We start from the raw sequence: 24370 nt of genomic DNA on the forward strand, positions 1-24370 counted from the left end.
TCAGTGAGAAGCTATGCTAGTTAGTTTCCCTAGCACAAGGCTCTGTTGGTTTTTCAAATCATTCCCATCAGCTTTGCAAGGAGAATTTGTCTTAGTGAAATGTCCCTAGGGAAATTTGAAAAGTGCTGAAGTTATGTGGCATTGGCTTTGTAAGTGCCTGCAGCCTCAGACCAGGTGTGCTGTAAGTGCTGAGAGCCCGAGCCTGGTTTCCAGAGGACTTGAGGCTCCCGTACTGTTTCCCTGCCAACCCTTGCGATGGCTGTGGCATTGTGCACTTTGCATGGAAGTCCCTGAAACTCAGCAATTCTTGAGGATTTTCAAGAACTTCAGTTCCTGCTAATGAAAATTCAAAGTGAAATCCAGGGAGGATTCCTGCTGCCTGGAGCCAAGTACTTTGTCACCGACCAGCCCCTCTGCAATGGGACCGGTACCCTGCAATGCTGAGAGGATCCTGTACCCTCTGCTAAGCTGAGTATTTCACATTCTAACACAGAAAAGCACTTTGTCACTTGACTGGGAGACAATATTCTTCTACTTTCACCCTTTCCATTATGGCCCCATCAACATCCTTGTGTTGTATTTCCAGCCTTGACTTTGTAATACAGATCACAGCTGGTTGGTTTGAATTTCCCCTGAGTTACCCAGGATGCTGCTGAAAGCACAGGAAGAGCAGAAATGCTTTAATCAGTTAAATCAGTCAAACAAAAAAAAGTAGACTAGACCTTAAAATTTACCCCGTGACCTTTGATACTTGCTGCGATGACGTATTTGTCCTATTTCTTTAAGTGCAAGATTTTATTGGGACTTGGCAGAAAGGTGGAGCAAGGAAGACACGGGGGGGGAGGGTGTGCTGAGTTAAAAAAGGAAAAAGAAAATGTCAGTGAGAAAATGGAAATACCCTGATGTTTCTCCAGCCTAGTGCTGGAGTTGGCCTCTCTTTCCCTCTGTTGCAGGGAAGGGGCTCCTTTTCCATTAGCTTGACTATGGCCTTATTTAATCAGTTTGCTCTGACATGGAGCCAAGAAAGGGCTTTGCCGTGTGATGCCGGATCCTGTGTGCGTTCAAGCATCCACAGCTGTTCCCTAGCAAGGGTTGGCTTTTGACTACTGAGGTATTTTTTTATAGCCACAGAGGGCAACTATTAATAGATGAGATTTACCAAAACACAGGGCTACGCAGCGTGGTGTGGAGGGGAAGAGGGAAACCTGTGTGATTTATGCCAGGAAAATTCCATGTCAAAATTATACTGAAAGACACAGTAAAAATGAATATGCCAAGAAGGGGATTTAATCTGTTACTCGGGCCATGCCAGCATTTCTCCTCCGTTAAGGATCTGCCCCATCACATGAAGTATGTTGCCAAATTATTTCTTCAGCATTAAACAGCACAAATTAGACAAAGGATAAAGATAAGACACATAGGCACAAAATACCAGCTTTTCTGAGATGTGATTAGACTGTGAAAGAAAGACCGAAAGGAAGCAGAGGCATTCCTGGTCCTGAAGATATTTCAGTTTGATCAGACATGGGATTAGGGGTAAAATGTGAAGAATTCCACATTGTGTGGTAAGAACGAGCTGATCAGGAGTTTGCCTTTTTGTTTATTGATTCAATTCTAATTTCTGTGATACGATGTAATGTGGCTTGTGCCTTTGTCAGACTCGCAAATTATGTTTGTGTATTGAAGATGACAGGTTAGGGAGCATTGAGCAGAAAGGAACGAGGGCGTCAATTTAAGCTTCTTTTGCAGTCAGAGCTCAGACATTGATTAAATAAGATAAAATCCAGATTATATCAATTAATAGACCCATCACTGTAATCATCTACACATTTTTTTGTGCACCTTCCAAAGGCACAAAAGGGAATTATATTCCCAAGACAAGACCCACTGACTATCAGTAGCGTGTGGGTATCAAAATCCCCTTTACACGTTGAAAAGCTTTGCCTTAAGTTGTTTTGTATTTCCTTGATTAATTTATTTGTTTTGTTTAATTAAAAATGAGACAGGGAGAGATTAACTGGTGAAAAATTCTAAGTAAATAAAGAAATATGATACACTCATTTGGAGAACATGGGTAGACCTCAAAAAGGCCAGAGCTTAGTTTGCTTCACGTGAGCATCAGAGAGTATGGAAATGTTTCTAAACTGTCTGAACTGCTTAGGTTTGCGGACTGGTTGAGAACAATTACAAACCAGCATTCTTCTGTGATCTCCTGATTTCCAAGAGCTTGATGATGCTCTATTCCTGTCTTCAATCCCAGCAAGCGCTAATGGAGACAAACATAGGCATGCCTGAGAAATATTAAGAATTACATAAACTTGTATTATTCAAAATACCTGAATATGTTTGGGCTTGGCATTTTTGGTTAAGGGTTTTTTATTTTGCCTTCACGTTTGGCTTGCTTTCTGTTAAGGACGAATTCTGCGAGTTGCTTATTCCTCCCAAAATGTGTAGTCTCAATGTTATTGCACTAAGTGCTGAGGATAAGCATTGGCTATTTGTAGTTGTTGCTCTGTTAGTTCCTTAGGGGAAGTCATGCCATCTGCTCGCAGCAGGTATAGACACACAGCATAGGCATGATTTAGAGAATTAAATCTTAAAGTCTTTATAATTGCTGGAGAAAAGGTAGGTTCTCCCACCAGGATTCAGAGCACCTAGGTTAGAGGCTGAAAATAGGTATGTAAATGCCATGCACAATTTACGTCAGGCTTCCCCATCACACTGCATTCCTTAACAGTCATTCAATCTTTTCTATTTTTACATATATAATGTTGTTCCAAACGTATGTTATGCTTTCTGTCTGGACTGTTACATATCCCAAGCTCTTTGAAGTCCGTAGAAAGATTGAACTCCCAAAGACTTTGGTCTTTGGCTTGGATCTCTGCATCCAGAGCACGAGTGAGGTCGAGAGCCTTCCTGAGACGAAGGGCAATAGCTAAGAGGAAAGCTCCTACGGAACAGCACTGCGCTAGAGTAAGGAGAAAAAATGTTTTGGGTAAGGATTGATGGCAACAGTTCACAGCATTATGAAAATTACTTCCCTTTTGCCTCCAGCCTTTTTACCACGACTGTGTCAGTGCCAAAAACCAGAACTCACTCACTAATTCTTCCAGAATTGATCGGTCATGATAAACTTCCAAACACAGAGTAAAATGCTTCCGTCAGACACATCAGAGTGTTTCTCCCAGTTTGCCTGAAGAAATCTGTGCTGTTTGATTCCCCCCCTCTCCCGCACCCAGTTGGATTCGGAAAAGAGCTAGGAGTTTCTGGCTTCCTCCTCCTCATACACTCAGAATTCCTCTAATAGTTTTACTTCTGGGGATAGATTTATTCATGTGTTTTTGCTTCAAAATATCTTATTTTGTCTTAAAAATGCAGGCTCAAACCTTTAGCTGTCCTCGTCTTCATCAGACACAAAGTTCTTTTTTTATCCATCTGGGAACAATACCTGAAGCGTTTCCAGGTTTTGATCTAGAAAACTGTCAGGAGGAGGTAATCCAAAAGGTGGTTCCAGGATGCCTTCTCTTCCCCCACAACTGAATAAGGCAGGATGTCAGGTTTTGCAAAGTTCTTGAGATGTACTTGAGCTGGCAGCAGAGGAGTTGTGGAAGTGAGGAAATTCGTAACAGCCCCCCTCTGTCTTTGACAGGGAGCTGCAAGACATTTCATGCTAACGTACGTTTTATAAATGCGGGTTTGTATAATTCAGGGTCTATGTGTGGGAAACAGTGGACAAAAATGACAACCTGCAATTTTTGCTGGATCCTTTGCAAAGCTAGTTTTGTAGTCATCAAGATCTTAAGTCCTGTGGTAGTTGTTAGTGACATGTTACCAATAAATTACTGCACCAAACCAGCGCGAAAGTTGATGTGTGGTTGAGATATGCAAATAGAGTGACAGAAGGTGCAAATGTTATGGGGAAATTAAACTGCGTGGCCTGTCTATAGGGGTCGTACTCGTGGCAAAAGTTGGTCAAGAAATTTGCCATAAAGGAAAATTAGGGTTTTCCCCCTCTTGTGTTAGTATTCAACAATGGAGAACAGATCTTTGCATTCTCGTAGCCCTTTGCTAGAAGTCTGTCTTTGATTCAAGTGGATCCACAGGCTTGTGGTGCCAAAACAGGCAATTTCTGCACTCATGTCTGAAGGCCAAATATATGGGTATGATTTCCTATAGTTTACTGTTACATGCTGGATCAGTATTGTACGTTTCATAAGCTGCCAGTCCAATTTTGTAGGGTCTTGGGAAATGTGTCCTCCAGGGAATGCTTACAATCAGCCTTATGTTTTGGACCGATAGTGCCTGTTTTCTGGTACACATGTTAGCAGATCCATATGTGAGGCAACACAAATGTCCTTCCATCCGACTACCAGCCTGAGCATTGGATGTGTCTGCTGTCCACTGTTTACTTAAAGGGTAAAGGATCTTTTCTATTTTAGATATCCTTCTGTTCAAGAAAAGTCCACTCTTAGAAGCACACATGTGCAATGGTATTTGCTTTACCTTGTATCTATGCAGAAGTTGCAGGTCCTGCATAGGTTTAAAAACCAGACAGTCTGAAAGTTCTTGAGTGTTTGGAAAAGGCACGTTTACATCTGTCTTCCTGCTGCTTGTCTTTGGCTCAACAGAGAGAAATGAGGGGCAGGATTTTGATGCCAGTGAGTTAATTATGTTAGCAGTATCTGTTACAGATATTGCTGCCACGTTTTTTCTCCCAACAGTAGTCACTTGACAAAGTCATGATCTACTAAGTCCCCTCTCCTGCTCTTTCTTTTCCTTTATTTCTGTCTTCCTAGTGAACAGGAATAGAAATAAAAAAAAAATTTAAAAAAAAAAAATGTTGGATTAAGAAAACTCACTGTCCACAATATTTTCTTTCTGCAACTCTGAAGTATTTTCATTGCAGGTCTCTTGGTGTTTCTGCCAGATCACCTGGCAATCTACTGTGGATTCTGAGAACTTCAAAGCTAAATGTTCTTATGTGAGATTTCTGTTTCAGTGACTGACATTTTCTGTTTCCTTGTAATCTCTTCACTGCTGGGAAAGAACAAGAGTAACCAGCTTTCGTAGATCTTGTAATATTTAGTGGTTCTTTGGATCTGACTATTCAATTTTCTTTTCTGTCTTAAAAATGTGTTCAAGACTTCACTGTTGCAGATAAAGACTTACTGGTATGATCCATCATTACCCCCTGAAAAAAAACCCAGAAAACAAAAAACCGTAAATAGTAGTTCTTCTTTGTTGCAACAGGGAGAAAAGAATCTCATGAACTTTGAAAATGTGAGGCACTTAGCGCCACGGCACAAGCTTTTCTTGGTTTCCCTGAATTGAAGTCTCTATCACCAGGCTACGTTCTTTGTGATCTCACTTTGGTGTCTCCTACCCTTTCCTGCATAAGATGAAATAAGAGGAAATTTCAAGCAGTCTCATTTGAATCAGGTTTTCATTTCTTTCTCAGAAAAGAGGAAAATTGGGATTATCCTAACCATAAGCCATTGATGATCTGCCCACTGCAGCAGGACCAACTTTATGCACAACCCTGCCAGGAGGTTAAGAAATGAGATTTGGAAGTCCATGAGTTGTAAAAACAAAAACAGAAAAGAAGCGGCATCTCCAAAGCAAAAGTGATGTTTTGCAAGATACATATTTGGACTGGTTATTTTGGCCCATCAACCCCAGAAGTATCAGTAATAAACATGCTAGGTCCTTCATGGTTATATATGATTTTATTTTATTCTTTTGCTGATGTCGGCCTGATTCCAAATCGCTCTTCATTCCAATAGTAATGTATATCTCACTTTGTGGCACGGGGTTTATGTGCAGGGAGGATTAGTGTCAAAAAGTGAGATGAAAGGAGCAAAGAATTTGATCTTGTTCTTTTTTCATCCTGCATTTTTCACGGTGTGTTAATTGGGAAAGATACTGAAGGACCAGCCCCTTAAAGTCCCAGCTGCACACCCCAGCAGGGACGGTGCCATGTGTCACCCTTCTGCAGGAGCTGTGAGTAATTGCAATCTAACTGTGAGCACCCCAAGGCCACAATGCTCCCTACCCTGACCTGTGTTCGGCTTCCTAAAAATCCCAAATATTCCCACAGCAGGTGACCCATTGGAGCCCACCCAGGCAGGGTCCTGACCCATCCTTCCTACTGCAAGGGCAGATGGCACAGGTAGATGGATCCCAGGACAGAGCAGTATCCAGGCAGTAGGGTAACCCCCTGCTTTCCATCGACTCTAAAGAGGGGGGACACAAAGCATTTCCCAGTGCTCCAGAAGTGCCAAAACCTGGGTCACTCCAACAGTGACTCCCAAAGGTCCCACCAGCAAGGCACTTGTTTGGGCAGGCTGCAAATGTGACCTCAAGCCTGACCCCACAGCCACTAGGATGGAGATGAGAAAGACAGGCTGGAGTTGAATATTAGTAGTGGAAATTGTTAGACAACTTTAATATAGAGAGTTGCTATGAGCTGCTCCTATAATTAAAGAAAATTCTGTGTCAAAGCTTCAAGTTTCCTCTTGATCTCTAACTTCCAGTCTGATTAACAGAGGCTCTACCTACCTCTTGACCTGATTCAAGGGAGTGATGACAGGCTGCATTCCTGGTCTCTGGTGCTTTTCATAAAAAAATCAGGTTTGTTCTGGTGACTAAAACCAAAATGTCCTTTACTTGAACTATTGTGCGGTGTGCTATGCACGTATCTGTTGGTTGTTCTTGGAAGCTTTGGGATGAGAGGTGGTATGTAAATGCCAAATATTATTAGAACGGTGGCTGCTCACTCATTCAGAGCAGAGCCCTGGTTCCACAAGAAAATCTGTTTGTGAAGTAAATGTGCTACATTGTCTTCAGAAACAGTGAAGCGGAGGGATTCAGGAAGGACCAGCTTATTGTAGGGAGCTCTGACTTTCCGTCTGCTGAGCACCAGACCTTTAGGACTTTTTTGGAGATTGTAAAATAGGAGTAAAAGATTGTAAAATAAGAGCGAAGGCTTGTAAAAGATGATTAGTGGCCACCAGAAAACTTAAAGAATCAGTAACACAAGCCACCGCTTATTTAAAAGAAAGGTGATCCATATTATCGCAGAACATAGGCTCAAGAGATCGAGTTTCTAATCCTAGCTGTCACACTGAATGATTTTGTTACTTTGAACAAATTATTGCATTTCTCTACCTCAATTTTCCCATTCGGAAGACAAGGAAAATTATTCCATTTGCCAATTTCATGGCTTCTTCAATCATGGTAAAATTTCTTGAGGGGAGGCCCAGCGCAAGGGTCCTTGTCCCACTTGAGTATCACTTAAGACCTTGGACGGCATTTGGAGCGGTGCAGAGGGCTTGTGTCAGGGCTTTGACCAGAGTGGAATTTTTCTCTTCATGTTTAGGAAGCATTTTGAGGCCCAGAGGGGAGGCACTGTGGAAGTGCCAAGCAGTATAACTGATGGTTAAAATAGCCTAAAATACGTATATACCTTCCTATACTGATTTAAATTCTTGAGTATACGTGAATGAGGTTTGCTGCAGCCAAAAGGGGTTTTCAGAAAAGCAGCAAAGGAAATCTGTTTTAACAGACCGGGTTCCTGAAAATATCCTTACGCCACTTCTTTCTTTATCGTTTGACTTTTCTCCTTGTTACAATGGTTCAGCCTGTAGAGTCTGGAAAAACATCAGGGTAACCAGGGCAGAGGGAATATCAGATAGAGATGAGGGATGGATAAGAGACAAATTACAGTACATTTCTCATGGGTCATTTGGCTCTAGTCTTGAAAAGGAGAGAGAAAAAAAAATCCCAAAGTAGTAAAAGAAAGAAAAAGAGACAACCAAAACAAATAAACCTGCCAGTGTTGCTGATTTCAAAGGCCTGTGAAATGTGCATATATGCTTCATAATGCTTTGCTGTTTTAAAGAGATGTGTCTTGAAATGTTCCATGCTTTAATCCTACTCACTGTCTCAGAAGTTAATTGTACAGTAAGATCACAATTCTCTTTGCCAAGGCTTTCCCTTTGTTTTCTTTTTTCTTCCTGCAAGTTGGCCAGCCAGCATATCTTTTCCTAGTTCTGTGTAGTTGGTTAGCATAATTATTTTTTATGGTCGTGCAAGGAAACGGGTCTTTTCAGTTCTTGCTGCACGAGTGAACTCAAATGTTGCTCAGCTCTTGGACATAGACCTTTCAAAGGAAGGAGACTTGGTGATCACATATTTATGCTCTGTAGCACTGCAACTCTTTATAAGCCTACGTAAAGGTTATATAAAGTTGGGGTCTCTGGTATAAGCAGTAGGCAGTAAAGCCTGGGAGGATAAAGGGAGAGACGGAACAAATAATTTTGTGTACATTAACAGCCACCCCAAACTTTTGCCCAGAGCTCAGACAGAACATGTTTGACGTTTGAAAATTTTTACATCATCTTTTTCTCTATTCTTTTTCCCTGAGCCTCTACTCTTTCTTATCCTGGCCAGAACCAGCAGCAAAAGTGCCGGGGGGGGGGGGGGGGGGGGGGGGGATAATCTGTTTTCACTGTATTTCTGAATCTCAGCCCAGGTTTGTGAAGGATTTGGCAAGGATTTACAAACCTTTGAGAGAATCTGTGTGGAGATCTGAGGAAACCCGCCTCCCTCCTTAAAAAAGCAAGTTGTGTTGGCCAGAAATTGGGCAAAAATTGGTTGTTTCAACGGAGGTTTCCTTTGAGATTTTGGATTTGAACCTAAAGCTGCACTTTGAGAATCAAACTTTGCTCTGACTAACTCTAGATTTACACTGGAGCAAATACATCACAGTCAGAGCTGATACTCGTGTGCAGCCCAGTGAGAACAGAAGTTGGCTCAAAGTGCAAGCTCACATGAACCAAACCAAAAGAGGACCCAGAGCTAGGTTTGGAGTAGTCTGACCATCAGGTTTATTCCAACCCGTTGCTGTGGTTCAGCCTGTTAAGTAGATACTGTATTTACAACATCCTGAAGTCATCTATATGGAATTGCATGAAATAAAGCTATATCATTTATTAGAGGTCTTTTATGAGAAAGTCAGATAGGGCTGAGCAGAGGTTCGCCATTAGGGTTCTATGGATGAAAATACTGATTTTTAGAACTTAGTAGCAAATAATTTCCTTTATGTATGGGGTGGTTTTTTTCCTTGCTGTCCTATAGACTTATAGTGCAAAATGTTACAGTAGAAATGTGCTTATTTCTAGGACTGTCCTGCTGGAAAGCCAGCATTTCAAAGCAAATGGAATGAAACTGATGACTTGACAATTGTAAAAATTCCCTAGTTTTGACCAAGAAGCTGCTCTCAGTCTGTTGCAGGATAAGGAAAACCCATACCCAAAGGATTCCCCTATTTTACACAGTAAAACTCTTATTTTCTATCTATAATTTTATTTTTAGTAATTTTTTTTTCATAGAGTGAGTAAAGCCTAAGTCACTAGCATAATGGTAGAATTAATTCAGTTTGGAAAAGAGGGCACCATAGGATCAACGAACACGCAGACTTTTGTAGCCATGTGGGCTTTTATTTTGTAATATGTGTTGCTTAGGGTCAGTCTTAACCATAGGACCTGCCACTGATGTAAAACAAACCTCGTCCAGCTTTAACCAGCTAACCTGAATGCATTAGCAGTGTCACAGAGAGTGATACAGAGTTCAGCACAGACTACCAAACCTACCCAAGAATATACCCTGGGTTTATATTTGAACAGTTATTCTAAGTGTCTTTTCTTGGATCCTTATCATTATTATTTTTTTTGCCAAAACATTCCTCCTTTCTTGTAATGGGAGATCAGGTTTGGGGGCTGTAGAGGACATTTTGCTGCAGTGGATAAACCAAAATTCTTTAAAAGCTGCCAAGCCTACATGTGCTGACAGTGCTTGCAATTTATGCTTGTGGACATGACCTAGTGAATGCCTGGTTTGGATGTGGTCGGAATTACAGTTACACATTTGGATTTCAGTGTGAACACAGGCAGTGATCTGGATCTAAATTGGGACCTGAAGCCTTTCACTTGTAATAATCTGGCTCCACTCTATTTCAGGCTCTGTCCCAATCACTGAAAGATTTATACCTTTATCAATAAATTATCATGACTTTTACTACACTTACACCAGTGTCTTAAATTAACACTAAACTAAATGTAGATGAGGCATGCTTCCTGCTTCACATGATTTATGGCAATCCATCTGAAATGAGGAGCAAAATTAAATTTGCCAGCAAAGGCAGATCTTTAACATCAGGTCAGACAAAAATTTTATTGCAATTCCACTGCTAAAGAGAGTTTGTAGGTTGTCTTTTTTTGTTCAGGTTTTTGACAGACCTGTAGCACTTTAGGCAAAAAAGAAGAAAAAAATGTTAGAAATGTTTGTAGGTCTGAAATCTCTACTGTGTACTTTATGTCAGGTTGGAGGTGATAGACAGGATAAATGTAGCAGTTACATGGCACTGATAAGCTCTCAGCTTGAGGACTGTGTCTTCTTTTGATGACCTGCCTTTGAGAAAGATGTGGAGAGTGCAGATGAGAGCATCAGAAATGACCAGAGGTCTTAAAAAATATAACCAGTGGGGAGAGGCTGAAGAAATAAGGTGGGTTTAGCCTAAAAATGAGATGGTTTACAGGAGATATAATAAGCTTTCAAATAAGTAATAGGTTTGGTAAAGCAGAAGGGTATCATCTAATCTCCTTGTCTGTGGGGAATGGCATAAATAGTCATGCATATCTGTTGCAGCAAAAAAAGATTCAGGTAGACCTTCAGAAAAACTTCCTGACCATAAAGGTATTGAAACATGGGCTGCAGCTTGCTGGGGCAGTGGCAGAGTCCTTGTCATGTGTGGTCTTAAGTATGAGCTAGATAAAAATCAGCTTAGCATGACATATAGAGATGCCCCTCCTTTGGAGTGGAGGGCTGGCAGCGCTGGTCTCCGGACATCCTTTCCAGACTTGTTTTTCTGTGACTCTATGACAGAAGGCAAAAGGCAGCTTATACTCTGGCATCAATACTGTGTCTCCAAAAGGAAAGTTCCATGTCTAACCACCCAAGACTGAGAAATCACAGGGGGAAAAGCTAAATTACAATTGTGCGCATCTGCCAAATGGCCCCATTTCAAGGTCAGCTTTCAGTGCTGTTGAAGTCATGGCTCTTGCCATTATCTTCAGGAAGAACATCATTTATCTCAAAACCGTCCTTGCTGTTCACTGCAGATATTGAAAATCTCTAGGTGGACACTGCACCCTAAAACCTTGGGCCCCCCATATTGCTTGAAAAAATGGGATGGACAGCTGGTAAGTGGCTGCCCACACACCGACTGCTGTGGTCTTTGCTGCTCTAATGAGTTAGTGTCAATCTTAGGGCCGAGATCAGAGCTGGAGGGACAAAGGGAACACCACTGAGACATATCAGCCACGCCATGTTGGGAACCACACCTGGATCTGTCACAGGCTGCTGGCGAGTGTTGCCAGGGCTGTCCAGAAAAGCTTTCTTTTTGTCTGCTAAACTGTATACCATGGTTTAACCTGAGCTGACAGCTCTTTTGAGAGCACCAAATGAAAGCAGAAACAAGGAGTCTTGGGAAGGAGGGTGATGTACTGGGTCCCTGTGATTCCAGCAGATTTGCTCTGTCCTGCCATATGCTGAACCCACTAGGTAAAGGATGGGACATTGTATGTCAAGAGAGAAAATGGAGACTTTTGGAGGCTGACTTCCCAATTCAGAAGATGCTGGTGGTTTTGGGTTTTGTTTGGTTTTGTTTGTTTGTTTGTTTCAAATGATGAAATGCAGTGCCTTTTATTCCTAACAAACTCATCAGGCAGATGGAGACCATGCTCCATAGTGAGCAGATAGCAAAGTTCCTACTCTGTGTTTGGGTGGGGTCTTGCACATAATCCCTTAAGTACCTTGTTTGTTTTCTTGCTGTAAAGCGACACTTGTCTTTGAAGGAAAAAACCAAAACAAAGTCAAATAGAGAATAACTCAGAGCAAACAGTAGAAAACATTTCCTGACAATAAGGGCTGGAAGGCTCTCTGTTCCTTGCAAAAACAACCACGAGTGCAAGAGGCTGCACCCCAGCCACATTAGGGAAACATGGGAAAGCCATTCTCTGACCTGGAAGAAAATGGGGGAGGAAGAGTTTCCAACCCAGTTACAAAACTGCTCGACTCTAGTCACCAAGGCTACGATTTTTAATACGATTAGACCTGATACCAGCCAAGTTTAAAAGCCATTGTCAAATGTGTTTGTAGCTAAGCGGCAGAGATTTGTGGCTGGATTTGGCTTTGGACCCGAGGGCCAGCAGAAGGGCGCTCCTCGCAGTGGCCCCTGCGGGCAGGTGGGGCTGCTGGCTGGGGGCTTCACCGCGCTGCCTGGGGACAAGTCCTGCTGCGGTGAAGGCACAACCCAAATGGAGAGGAAACGGGCTTGACAGATGAGACAGGCACGGGGATAATGGCTCGTGTGACCGACGGGGCAGGCTGCGTGGCGGGTTGGGCAGTCGCGAGACTCTGCTGGATGAGCTAAAGATTCCATTAGACTGAAACTGGAGCACTGTACGGGATACGTATTACTGATTGAGGTCTGGTGCTTACTGGGTGAGGGCAAGCTGCTGTACAGTACAGTTTCAGAGGGCTATTTACACTGCTGTGGAGGAAAAAAGAAAACTGAAGCTGTGCATTGGACAAATAAGTTGATGAAAAGAGCTGGGTGGGAATGTGCACATTGCCTGATATGATTTGGTGTCCCAAATGGCCTTAAACAGCCCATAGAATTTCTATGTCTAAACCAGATTTCAGCAAAGGAGACCTTTTATGATGCACTAATAGGCTCATTAGGCTTTCTTGAGCAAGGCACGCTCACAGCATCGTATGTTTTTTCCATTACAGGAATTACACGTGTTTTGTTGTGCTTTGGGTTTTGTTTTGTTTTCCACATAGACTTGCCCTGACAGTTCCCCCATTCAGGTTTATATTGGAGGTACCACCTCAAGCCAATGAATTTTATGAAATATGTTGCTGGCACTCACGGAGAGATGCATAAAGGAAATATTCTAATGACAGTTGGAAAGGCTTTGATCCCTTTCCAAGACTGCACTCATGTCTTTGAAATGCGAGTTTGGCAGTTCTGGAAAGGCTGGGCTCTTTGGCTCTCTTTGGCACGAGCCCATGTGACAGACATTATGTCCTCTATCAGGGGACCCACATAACCTTGAGAAGTGTAAGCAATGCTCACAGATTGCGTTGGGTCAGATAGTCTGGGCTGATAACAAAGCAGCCGCAGCAGCAGGGGGGAGTCAGCCTAGTCCAACACAATAACTGAAAACTGTTTTGACCTGGTAACTGTTGGGTCTGCTGCCTGCGGCTACGTAGTTGGACATGAACTGCAAAAGTAGTTAATTTATGTCTCCTTGAGTGTAGGAATGTGGTGATGATGGATAGGGATGGGAGGTTATTAGAAACATGGGGAGGAAGGAGAGGATGGAATTCCAGCTCGTGTTTTTATCTCTTACACACACACACTGGTTCCTTTGCATACATACTCTTGGCTGTCTTGCATGTGTGCACAATCCAAACCCTTGCTTACACACTCACGCCCCTGTTCATGCACGCACATGCAGGCACATGTTCACACACTTACAAGGGATTTGCCTGAGCTAAATGCTTGAGCATGTTTATGTGTTGGGGGTTGCTGACTGCTTTTACAAAGGGGTTTTGCATTTACTTCCTCCCAAGCATGATCTGTTTACACCTACTCCTTTGCAGACCCTTTGCTAAAAATTCTCTTAGCATTCTGTTCTTACACCATTTGATCCTTGAGGTCCCTTCCAACCTGGTGTTCTATGATTTTGCTCATATTCAGACTTCTGTTGGCTAGCAGAGAAGTAGCAGTCAGAGAAATACTACAAAACCAAGTCCAATTGACTTAGTACGGTGGATTTACGTAAGACATGAGTTCAGTCTCGGTGATGCACTGACATCACTGGCCAATTAGTTAAATGCTGTCTGCTCTGGATGTTGTCTGCAGTAATAATCCATGTACGAAACAGCCCTGGATGTTGAAGCACATAGCCTGTATGCAAGAGACAGTGCGATTGTGGCCATGCACTGAGGATATAAATGGGGATTGGATTTTGTAAACAATAAGCAAAGAGACAGCTAAGAATAAAGAAATATTAGTTTAGATTATTTGAAACCATAAGAGAAGAGCGAGGATAAAAATGGTAATCTCAGGAGGGGAGTTTGATTATAGTTACTCCTACAGGGATTTGCATAGGCCATAAAGCATCTGCATCCAGAGTCAACAACTGCAGTCTCAATACAGACAGTGGGCCTTTCCTTCCCACTGTGATACAAAACACACAAACGTTTTTCTACTTAGAGGTACTCAGTGCTTCTGTTTCTGTCCTTTTCTCTCTTGCATGAAGTATCACATCACTCCCACATTCTCTTTTACATTTTTGCTCACTCTCTTTTACTGATGCTGCCATACGTGCAGACATACACATCGTCCCCTTCACATGCACTCATCTTCTGTCACATATTCCCCTGATGCATTTACATTTTCATTTGGAAATGCATATAAGCTCTCATGTAATTTCAAACTATTGCTTGTGGATGTGTATAAGTATGAGCCCATGTTTGGAAAAGATGTTTTCAAATGCACAAAGAAGATCCTGGAAATAGATTATGCACCGTCTCACAACATTGTGCGGATACATGCAGAACAAGCTGGAGGAGCTAAGGGGAAGATCTGCGTATTTTCCATAGATGTGTTGGGAACAGTGGAGAGATGAGAAATGTGTAAAGGGTCACAGTGCTGACCTGTCCTTCAGGATGTCATCCACATTTGATTGGAAGATAAACACTGTATGGAATGGAAACATACCCTTCCACTGGTGTCCCCAAAGAGCACGTCTTCCTCCATGAGTCAGCGAGGGCCTGGGGACACCCAGCCGTGAACTATTTTGGAGGCAATGACTTCAGCAAGTGGCAGGGGAAGCTATTGTGGAAATATGAATGTGTTTTCCATTGGGGAGTCCTCCAGGGAAGGACAGAAAGATCTTGGTGCTGAGCCAACTCCCCTATTTTTTTCTTCACCCTTCTGGGAACGAAAGCCTTGCAAAGTATGCAGGGAACCCTACTTACTGAATGTGTGTTTGGTTTGTGAGAGTTACGTGAGCCCTATACACACCCATACACGTAGGGAAAGGGGGACTTTAGGAAGCAGGAATCAACCTGCTCAAGACCATCGTGGTGTCCTTTCTTTACAAGCTAGTCAACCATGCTTGACTCAGTGAGATATCTCTCTCTGTTGTTTCCACATGTCAAGTGAAGATACTACAACTTATCCATGGTTTAGATCTTGTGTTAGCACAACACTTTATTGTCAAAAGACAATGCGAGCTAGAAACGGAGAACCAATGGGTTTACTCTTATGCTTCACTTTCTCCAGCTTTATTTTGAGTTAGAGCATCACGGTGCCACTGAAAGCAGTGTGGCATCATGGTACACACTTTGGCAAGTAGCTCCTGTATTCCAGTATTGATAAAGTCTACTTCTTTAGAGGAGTGCAAAAAGTACTTCCAACAGCCATCAAGCTTAAGAGATTGGCTTTGCTTGCCTGCAAGCAGATTGCTCTGTAATCTTCAGACATCCCAAAAGCTATGAAGATTCGTTGCTCACCTGGGAGGGGACGGGACCTAAGGAGCCTTAGGAATTCACGTCATGGTATGGTATCAGTCCTGCATTATATCTCTTGCAAGGAGATCTCTTGGCACAACTTTGCTTGCTGGAAATAGCAATTCCCAACCAACCACCCTATGTTAGGGTTGGACCCTGTGCATCTCAGCACAGGTGACTGCCACTGGTGCTAAAGGAGTAACTTTGTGAGCTGGTGTTAGTTGTTGCACCAGCCTGAAGATGTGAAACTTGTTATTGTGAAGGAAAATTAGAGGGAACAATAATAAACAGCTTAGAGGAAATGTGCAAGGTAACTGCTGATATAAAAAGATTTACTGACCACAATACATGGTTAATTACATTCATAATAAATAGATTCCTATACTTATCTTAGGAATATGGACAGCTTTATGTATTTACCTTGGATTTTGTGGCCTTCGTTAATCAATGGCCTGAAGTCCTTAGATGAGATTCGCTATATGAATGCAAGTAATTGAAGTTTGGGAGTGGGTTATTAAATTATTTCAGGTGACTGATACGCAGGATATTGTAAGATCTTGGCCTGGATTGCAGCACTTCTTCAATACTTTGTTGCTTTTTGTGTCACCTTTAGAAAAAAAAGGCTTTTCTTTTTCTACAGAGCATACTTAGATGTCAATGAACTAAAAAACATACTCAAACTGGATGGATCCACACACCTCAACATCTTCTTTGCCAATTCCTCTGAGGAAGAGCTGGCTGGAGTGGCAACTTGGCCCTGGGACAAGGAAGCCTTGATGCATCTAGGTGAGTGATAAAGATGTTTCTTCTTTGTAAAGCATTCTTTTGAGGCGCTAAGAAGGAAAGACAAATATGCTTTAAGCTCTGTTCTGATTTCTTATCATTCCTCTAATATATAGTCAGGGGAAAAAAAGTATTTCACGATTCCCAGATACTGGCTCACAACCAGGAAAATATTAGGTTATAAACCCAAAGCACATTATGGTATTTGTAGATGATGTCAAGCTGAAAGTATTTCACCTTTTAAGTGAAGCTACTTTACAGGGCATTCACTCCATGGGAGCACTTTGCGAAGAAGATTGGGGGGGATAGGTGCAGGGGTGCTAGACAGAAGTGAATTTTTAACCTTAGCCTGTTAAGTTCTGATCCTTAGTTCATTACTTAGTAAGTGTTCAATTAATTTTCCTCACAGGCTGTAGTTAAAATTTGTTGCTATTTTTCTCTACCAATGTTCAAAAGAGCAAACTGCTGAGAGATTGTATTTCTAATGTTCATTTGAGTGGAACTGGAAAGAGTTCACTACCCTGCAGATTGCCCTGCATGTTTCATAACTAGGTTGCTGCCTATGGCTGCTGGAACCCAGGGATCCAGATGAAGCTGTGCAACCTCCCAAATGACTCATTGCCCTGACACCTGTAGTGCCACTGGATCTGTGTTCCTTGCAAAATGTCAGATGAGCCTCAAAAGGTTCAGAAGGCACCGACTGAGTTTGTATGTACTTCTCTTAACTGCACAAACCTCCCTCGGGCTGCAAACTTGATCTGGTCATCTTACAAGAGCAGGGTTTCTCACAAATTTTCCAGATATTTCTCCAGCTTGTCCGGATCTTCCTAGGCTGGAAGTGAAGTCCAGATTCAGCCAAGTTCAGTCTCTGTGAAAGGCTATTTCAGCCAGTTTTTATATTACCCAACCCCACGTTGAGCAAAACAAAAAAGACAGGGCAAATGTAAACCTCAACAAGGAGAGCAAAATACAGTGTTTATTATTCTAAAGCATACTATGAGAGCTGAGTTACAACTCAAGCCATCAGTCAGGGAGGCTTTTCCATGTTCAAAAATACATTACCCCAAAACCTAGATATTAACATCTCTTTATAGTCACCTGTCTCCATAGCTGAAAGAGGCTCCGTGGTCAGACCAAGCAGTTGGAGCTGGCTGCCCTACTTCAGTTAGTAAACATTTTATTACGACATCCAGCTCTGCAGCTGCTCCGAAAGAAGCGTGAGCAAACTTCCCTTCCCAAGGACCGGCACTGACACACATCCAGTCTCCTGCTGAGCTAGGCTGGAAGTGAAGCCATTTCCACTCTGACTTGCCTCCAGCCCCATCTCCATGGGCTCATGCTGGGAGCGCCCAAAACAGAAGATGCTGTAAATGCCTGCCAGTGAGCATTCCCCAGGGCAACGTCTTCTGGCAAAACCAAAGATAGATATTAACCCCAGTCTCGACTAGTGCCCACGCTGATGTGATTTCTATCACTTTGTAGTACCACAACCCCCTACTCCTGCACTAGCCCCACAGTAACTCTGTTTGCTTCTGATTGTGCAACAGTATGGGTTGCTGGTGGGAAACATTAGCCCTCATGCCACTGCTGGAGTGAAGTAAGGTTGCAGTATAGCTCATCCTTCCCTAAATGAGTATTTTCACAGCTTCCCTTGGTGTTGCCATGGGAGGGAGCAGAGAACAAGGGGAGAGCTCCAGAGCGCTGAGAAGAACCTTCTGCAAGAGGACTGGGGCTCGCCCAAAGCCCTGATGAGTTCTTCTGTCACTTCGTTAAGCTAATTGTCAACATCATGCCTGAGCAAAACAATTTAAATTCAGCCCCTACAGTGTATTGACAGAATTCATTGACCAAAAAAAATCTCACGAGAAAAAAAGACATTAGCCAACAGTTTAAAGTTGACTTGCAATGGAAAAAAGCAAAAATAAATAAATAATGGTCATAATTTCCTGTCATAATAGCCCTCCCAGACCTGTGCTTGGCCTGTAAGAATTCATCTTTAATCTTTTTTACTCTCTTCTATAAATCCAATATGTACTTAATAAAAAATATGAAATATGTCCTGTGGTGCAGATCTAAAGGCTGGGATAGAGATTGTCTGGGTGAGGGAGTTTATCTTTTCTGTAAAACTGCAATTGATTTAGATTCTTGACAGCTGTGAAAAATATAAATTTTCAACAAAGGCAAAAATAAAATCTCCCTCTCCAGCTGCCTCAGGGCTGTCCAGTGCCAGAACCATTTACCCAGCCTTTATTTTGAAGGCACGTCCTGCTGAGGAATTTCACCAATACTCCTGCCATTGGAAAACAAACTCTGGAATTATCTTTGGGATGGAGCTCCCCACAAAATATATGAGGTTACTCTCTGGGTGTAAATGGCTCCACCTGTGTAGAGACCAAGCACCAGAGGAATCAGAGCATGTGTTGTATAAAGGGGGAGAGAGGGATACAAGGAACATGGGGATTGCAGTGGCTGCATACTGGTGGGTTTGTATATGATTAATTGGAATCGTGGAGAACTACTATAAGGAACAGTTCAGTGCTGTGAAAAGGATGTGCAGATGCCACATATGGCATAATAGGCATGATGTTGCAGTGTGATTGATTTTAGTCAATCTTTGTCTGTATTTAAATTTTCAGTTCTTTTTTTTAATACTATATATGTATTTGTACATGCCCATGTGACTCCTCTCCACTGCACTCGTGTAGTCACACATGCCCATGCACAAAGGGAAAGTCTTTTCTCTGTTGCTATTTTTGCACGTGTCCTTGGGGGACATCAGAAGTGGTCCTTCCTCTCTCTCTTCAGCATTGATAAAATTTCAGCTGGAATACTGTATTGTGTTTGGACACTGTACTTGGAGGAAAAGATGAGACAACTGGGAAGACCAAAGGAGAACAACAGTTGGGGAGGTCTAGAAAAAGGATTGAGCTACAAGGAAATGTTGAATGGATTACAGTTACTCAGACTGAAGGAGAAGAGCATAAAGTGGGGATGATGACAATCTCATAAAAGCTGATGAAAGGGGAGGAGAATCTTCTGTTCTTCATATCCGTGTGAGGCAGGACTTGAAGTCATGAACTTAAGTTGCCAAAAAATCAATTCAGATTAGATGTGAGTTAAATCCTTGCAGCTGTAAGGATACTGAGTGCTGAAATTGATGGCTGGGGCAGTCATGTCATCAGGGGTTGTAAAGAGACGTTAGGGCAAGATGTGTGAGAGATGGTATAGACCTAATTGGTCCTGCGTTGCTTGAGAGTGGAATTTAGATGACTTCCTAAGATCTTCTTGGTCTTATTTTCCTCTAATTCTATGGTTATTGCAACCAAGTCTCCAGATAGATAAGAAGGAAGAGTCTATGTTGCTTCAGAACCTGGTGATCTCATCTTCCCTGCACTAGTCACCTATAAAGTTCCCCCTGCCAAAACGTTTTCTGTCCTTATTGTCACTAAATTATTAGCATACCATATCCAAGATTTATTTTCCTGTTGTAACTTTTACAGAGCAGTCTCCTGTTCTCATGGTAGGCAGTATACACAAACAGTTTTAAATAAAAGGCTTGGAAAAGTTGAGGTCAACAAAAATAAAGAAAATCTGAAGCGTATCATAAATCCAAAGGTATATCTAGCTGAGCTAAAAATATAATTCTTATGATTAATTCAATATACTGTAAAGCCTCACTAATATACCATTTGCTTATCGATACATCCATGATTCATACAACAAAAAAACGCACTGTTGGTTTTCTTTGCGCACATTTAATAACCATGCAGTTCTTTTAGAATTATTATATTCCAGGATTTCATATTTTTTGACACATTAGGCTTATGCATATTCATTAGTGGACTGTGCAGTTCACATCAAACTAGGCTTGTCTGAGTATATGAACAGAGTGTGTTTCTGACGATTACTTCAAAGCTGTCTATATGATCAGAGCACACTCTGCAAAAACTGTTCCAGCCTTGGGTGTATTCTGTTTTCTTTGTCCAGCTATTAGTTTGCAAATACTGGTGCAACCTACTGCAATTTTTAGGGCATTTCAGAAGTTAATAGGCTTCTATTATATCTTTACTGTGTGGGATAATATACAGAGAGTGCTCCAGGTATGTTTTGTTTGACTCTTGGTATCAAATACATTGCTTACACTTATCTGGGCAGAATCATTCTCTTTAAGCACATTAAATTATTTGAAATTGTATAGTATAAAGTAACTGCATGTCGGATTTTTCTCTAGGTTAACAAACCAAATTGAGCATATTCAGTTGAAAGACCGATTGTCACTGTGGTTTTGGTTTAGGATGTTGGGCTTTGTCCCACGATTCCTCATCCTTAGAGCCCCAGATTAAGGGTGAGATTAAACTTTTCTCTGAGCAGGCAACGTGCCTGATTGTGCAAAAAGCAGTCTGTGTTCTAGAGGACCCGATGAACTGCCAGTGGATCTGCCCTTAGGATTGTCTTCCTTTCCCTTTCTCTTGCTGTTCTGAGGAAGACAAGGCAAATATAGAAGCTATTCTCTTTTCCCCTTGCAGGTGGTATTGTGCTGAATCCCTCCTTCTATGGAATCCCTGGCCACACGCACACAATGATCCATGAAATTGGGCACAGCCTGGGGCTCTATCACGTCTTCCGGGGAATCTCGGAGATCCTCTCCTGCAGTGATCCGTGCATGGAAACTGAGCCCTCCTTCGAGACTGGGGACCTCTGCAGTGACACCAACCCTGCTCCTAAGCACAAACTGTGTGGGGATCCTGGACCTGGCAATGACACATGCGGTTTTCACAGTTTCCTAAACACGCCGTTCAGTAACTTCATGAGCTACGCAGGTACTTGGGTTTTCTCGGTTTGCTGTTGGTGTCTGTGGCTGGGCAAGAGCAAAGAATAACAGTATTACCTCTGATTTCTACAGTCCATTTCATACAGGGCTTTATGCTGACATGTGTGTCCATTGGTCTAGGACCAGGCTTGACAAGGGATCAAACTTGATGGCCTTAGGAATCCCTTCTAGTTCTTCTGTTTTTTTCCCAGTTTTCCCAACTTTACGTAGCTTCATGTGAATACCAGGCAGAAGGTTTGGGGGAGGGAAGAAATGAGATAAGCATTAAGAAAACAGCTTCTAAAGGCTCTACAGCAAATTTGACAACCTATTTCCCAGGGATCTGGGTGCCTGATCTATGAGGTGTTCTTTGAAAAACACAAATTCAGAGATTGTTTACCCTCTCCCAAGGAGATATTGAATGTCAGATGAATATTGATACCACCAAGGCTGTAGGATAAACCTGTGATAGGTAGACGTTTAATGGGACACTGCTCATGCCTCCAGGTGCCCGTCCGTTCAAATACCATGTTTATTGTTTGATTTGGAGTCACTGTGGTTCATCTAGAATCACTCGCATCTGAGTTTCATGATTAGAGTGTGAATACTGGGATAGTACCTGGATCAGGGTTGCTCTTCTGGTCAAAGACTACCAGTGTGCTGTGCTGGTTTGTGCTGGGAGTGCAACTACAAAGGCTCCATATCAGTGCGGTAAAACCACCCCTCCAAGAGGAATAATTTTGCTTAAGCAAAAGCCTAATTTTGTAGTTATAACTCTGCAGGCTTCTGTAGGCACAGCTGTGTTGCTCAGGGGTGCTGGTTCATGGCATTCCTACCAACAGAGCATAGTGCAAAGAGGGCATGAGCTCCTGTGACCCTTGCCCATCGGACGAGGGTGGGGTGGGGTCCTTGCTGCACCCCTGGGAGTTCAAGGAGAGTTGAAGGATCCTCTATTATTTCCCGGAAAGCACAAGGGATTCCTTGGCTCGTATTTTGCCTTATTTTGGGTCACAGGGTTTAGCCATGATGAAGGTCTGTGACATTGAGCTGACAGCATCAACAACATTTTAAAGGTGACCAATATACTTACAGCCACTGAAGGGCACCTTTATACTCCAGGCAAAAACACAGATTGCCCACTCAAAAGGTCATAGGAGTGCTTATTCTGTAATAAAACTGTAGAGAAGCAAAGTGTTTAATGTCATCTGGGGCACAGATTGAAATTATTTCTAACAAATGCTTTTATACCCTTCATGGCACTAGCTAAAAGTGATGCTTAGTTTTCTCTTTATTTTTCTATTTGTGTAGAGGGTGTTTTCAGGGACAAGCATACATGCACTGAGTCAGCTCCTCAACATGTTGTGCACTTTTGTCCATGCGGTAGGGCAGAAAGTCTTACTGCCTGATACATCCTCCTGGTAACATCATACAAATAAGTCAGTGCCACTTCAGATGACAATATACCTCCACCAAATCTGCTTGTGTGTATGTGACAAGGGGTAGCGCATGTGTGTTTCAAAATGCTGAGGTCTCTTCTTCCAAAGAGAAGTTGCCTTGCCAATTCTCTTGAGAGATGAGACAGAGAGGCAGATGAGAGAGATACCTATCTGCTATAGGGAGCTAAATATGTGCTGGTGTTCTGAGCAGAAACCTTTTTTTTTTTTCTTGAAAAATTAAGTGAAGTGACATGATAGGCATCTCTAGAGCTCATGCATGAATCTATTTGCTTTTCTGTTGTTGCCAGTGGAATAAAAATATAACAGGATATCAAATTGCTGTAGAAATACCTTTGAAACATCTAGGTTGAGGTCATGCAGCTCTAAACATTGCCTTTCTTTCCTTTCTGTTTTGCTGCTTGTATACAGCTTGATCATACTCTGTCTGTCTGTCTCTGTCTAACATCCCTCTGCTCAGTTACCCCCAGCTCTGTAGCAAAGCACTGACTTAAAGGGTAACTTTTCTTTCTCTGAAATAACAAGTTATGATGTCCAGAAGATCGAGAAGTGTGAGAAATTTGACTTGTAAATTATTTTTACAAGTCCAAATAGCCATGGTGTTCCTGAATAAAAGGGTAGGTTAGTCTTTTAGACCACTCTCCATGAAATCAGCAGGAATTCTGCCTTTGTATTCTGTTGGAATAATCTTCGCAGCAAAGACTCTTTAATTTCTCTAATTATTACTTCATCTGAGGATCCTGAACCTTTCTTGAAATCCAGTGATCACATGAAATACCTCTCCTCCCTTCCTCTCCCCAAGGGGACAGCCTGTGCTGATGTTTAACAGATTGAGAATGCAGGTCATCTTTCTCCTGTGCCATTGTCTCACTGCTTTGTCCTATATATATTTTATTGTTCCTTTATGATGGCTGTTAAAGGCCTTTGTCTCCTTCTGTGCTTCCGTGAAGAATATTTATGGCTTTTACAGCATGCTCAGGGATAGACCATTGATAATTATTGAGGAAATCCAGAGATGTCGTATTAAAGCAGCTTTTTGCATACCCACAGGGATTTGTAGATGTTTTCAAGCTGGTAGTGTCTATCTGCTGTGCATGTTTGATGAGAGGAGGTCCACTGCTCAGTGGAATTAGGAGAGATGCAGGAGAACATGTGAACTGACATGTCCTTATTGTGGTGGGACTGCATTTGGGGCTTTAGTCTGAGCAGGATCCCAACTGAAGCTGTCCCCTTTTGCTTGCATCTCAGGGAAGATGTGGTAAGGTTTTAAATTAGCCAGTGAATTCACGCTTTTCTTTAGAGCAAACTCATATTTTTTCGTTCCTCTTGAGTTCCACAGGGCTTGAAGACATCAGATCATCTAGTAATACTATTACAATATTGAACTGCCAACATACACGCATGCAAGCAACTCTCTGAACAGCCTTCGGTGACCTGCATCTTTCCCAGAAAAGCGTATTACTTGACCTGTGCAAAACCGTCATTGTTGTTTGTATCACAGTAGCATGCAGAGGTCCCATCTGGGACTGAGCTTTACTGGGCAAGGAACTCTGCAAGGCACATGTGAAGAAACACTCTGTGTTTTCAAGAGCTTTTCATCTGATGGGAAGAGTACCAGAAAAATGGTTAAAGTGCTAGCATCAAGTTCTTCAGCATAGTTTTTCTGGGTGACTCT

General features: G+C 42.3%; 1 protein-coding gene across 1 annotated transcript in view; it reads left to right on the forward strand.

The window, feature by feature from the left end:
* Positions 1–24370, forward strand: part of PAPPA (pappalysin 1) — a 184297-nt gene that overhangs the window by 36766 nt on the left and 123161 nt on the right. The window contains exons 3-4 of the mRNA XM_069771839.1: positions 16289–16434; positions 20958–21251. Of these exons, the coding sequence (XP_069627940.1) occupies positions 16289–16434; positions 20958–21251 (440 nt within the window). The remainder of the gene's footprint in view (positions 1–16288; positions 16435–20957; positions 21252–24370) is intronic.

Source organism: Haliaeetus albicilla, chromosome 26, assembly GCF_947461875.1.
Source record: "Haliaeetus albicilla chromosome 26, bHalAlb1.1, whole genome shotgun sequence".
NCBI lineage: Eukaryota > Metazoa > Chordata > Aves > Accipitriformes > Accipitridae > Haliaeetus > Haliaeetus albicilla.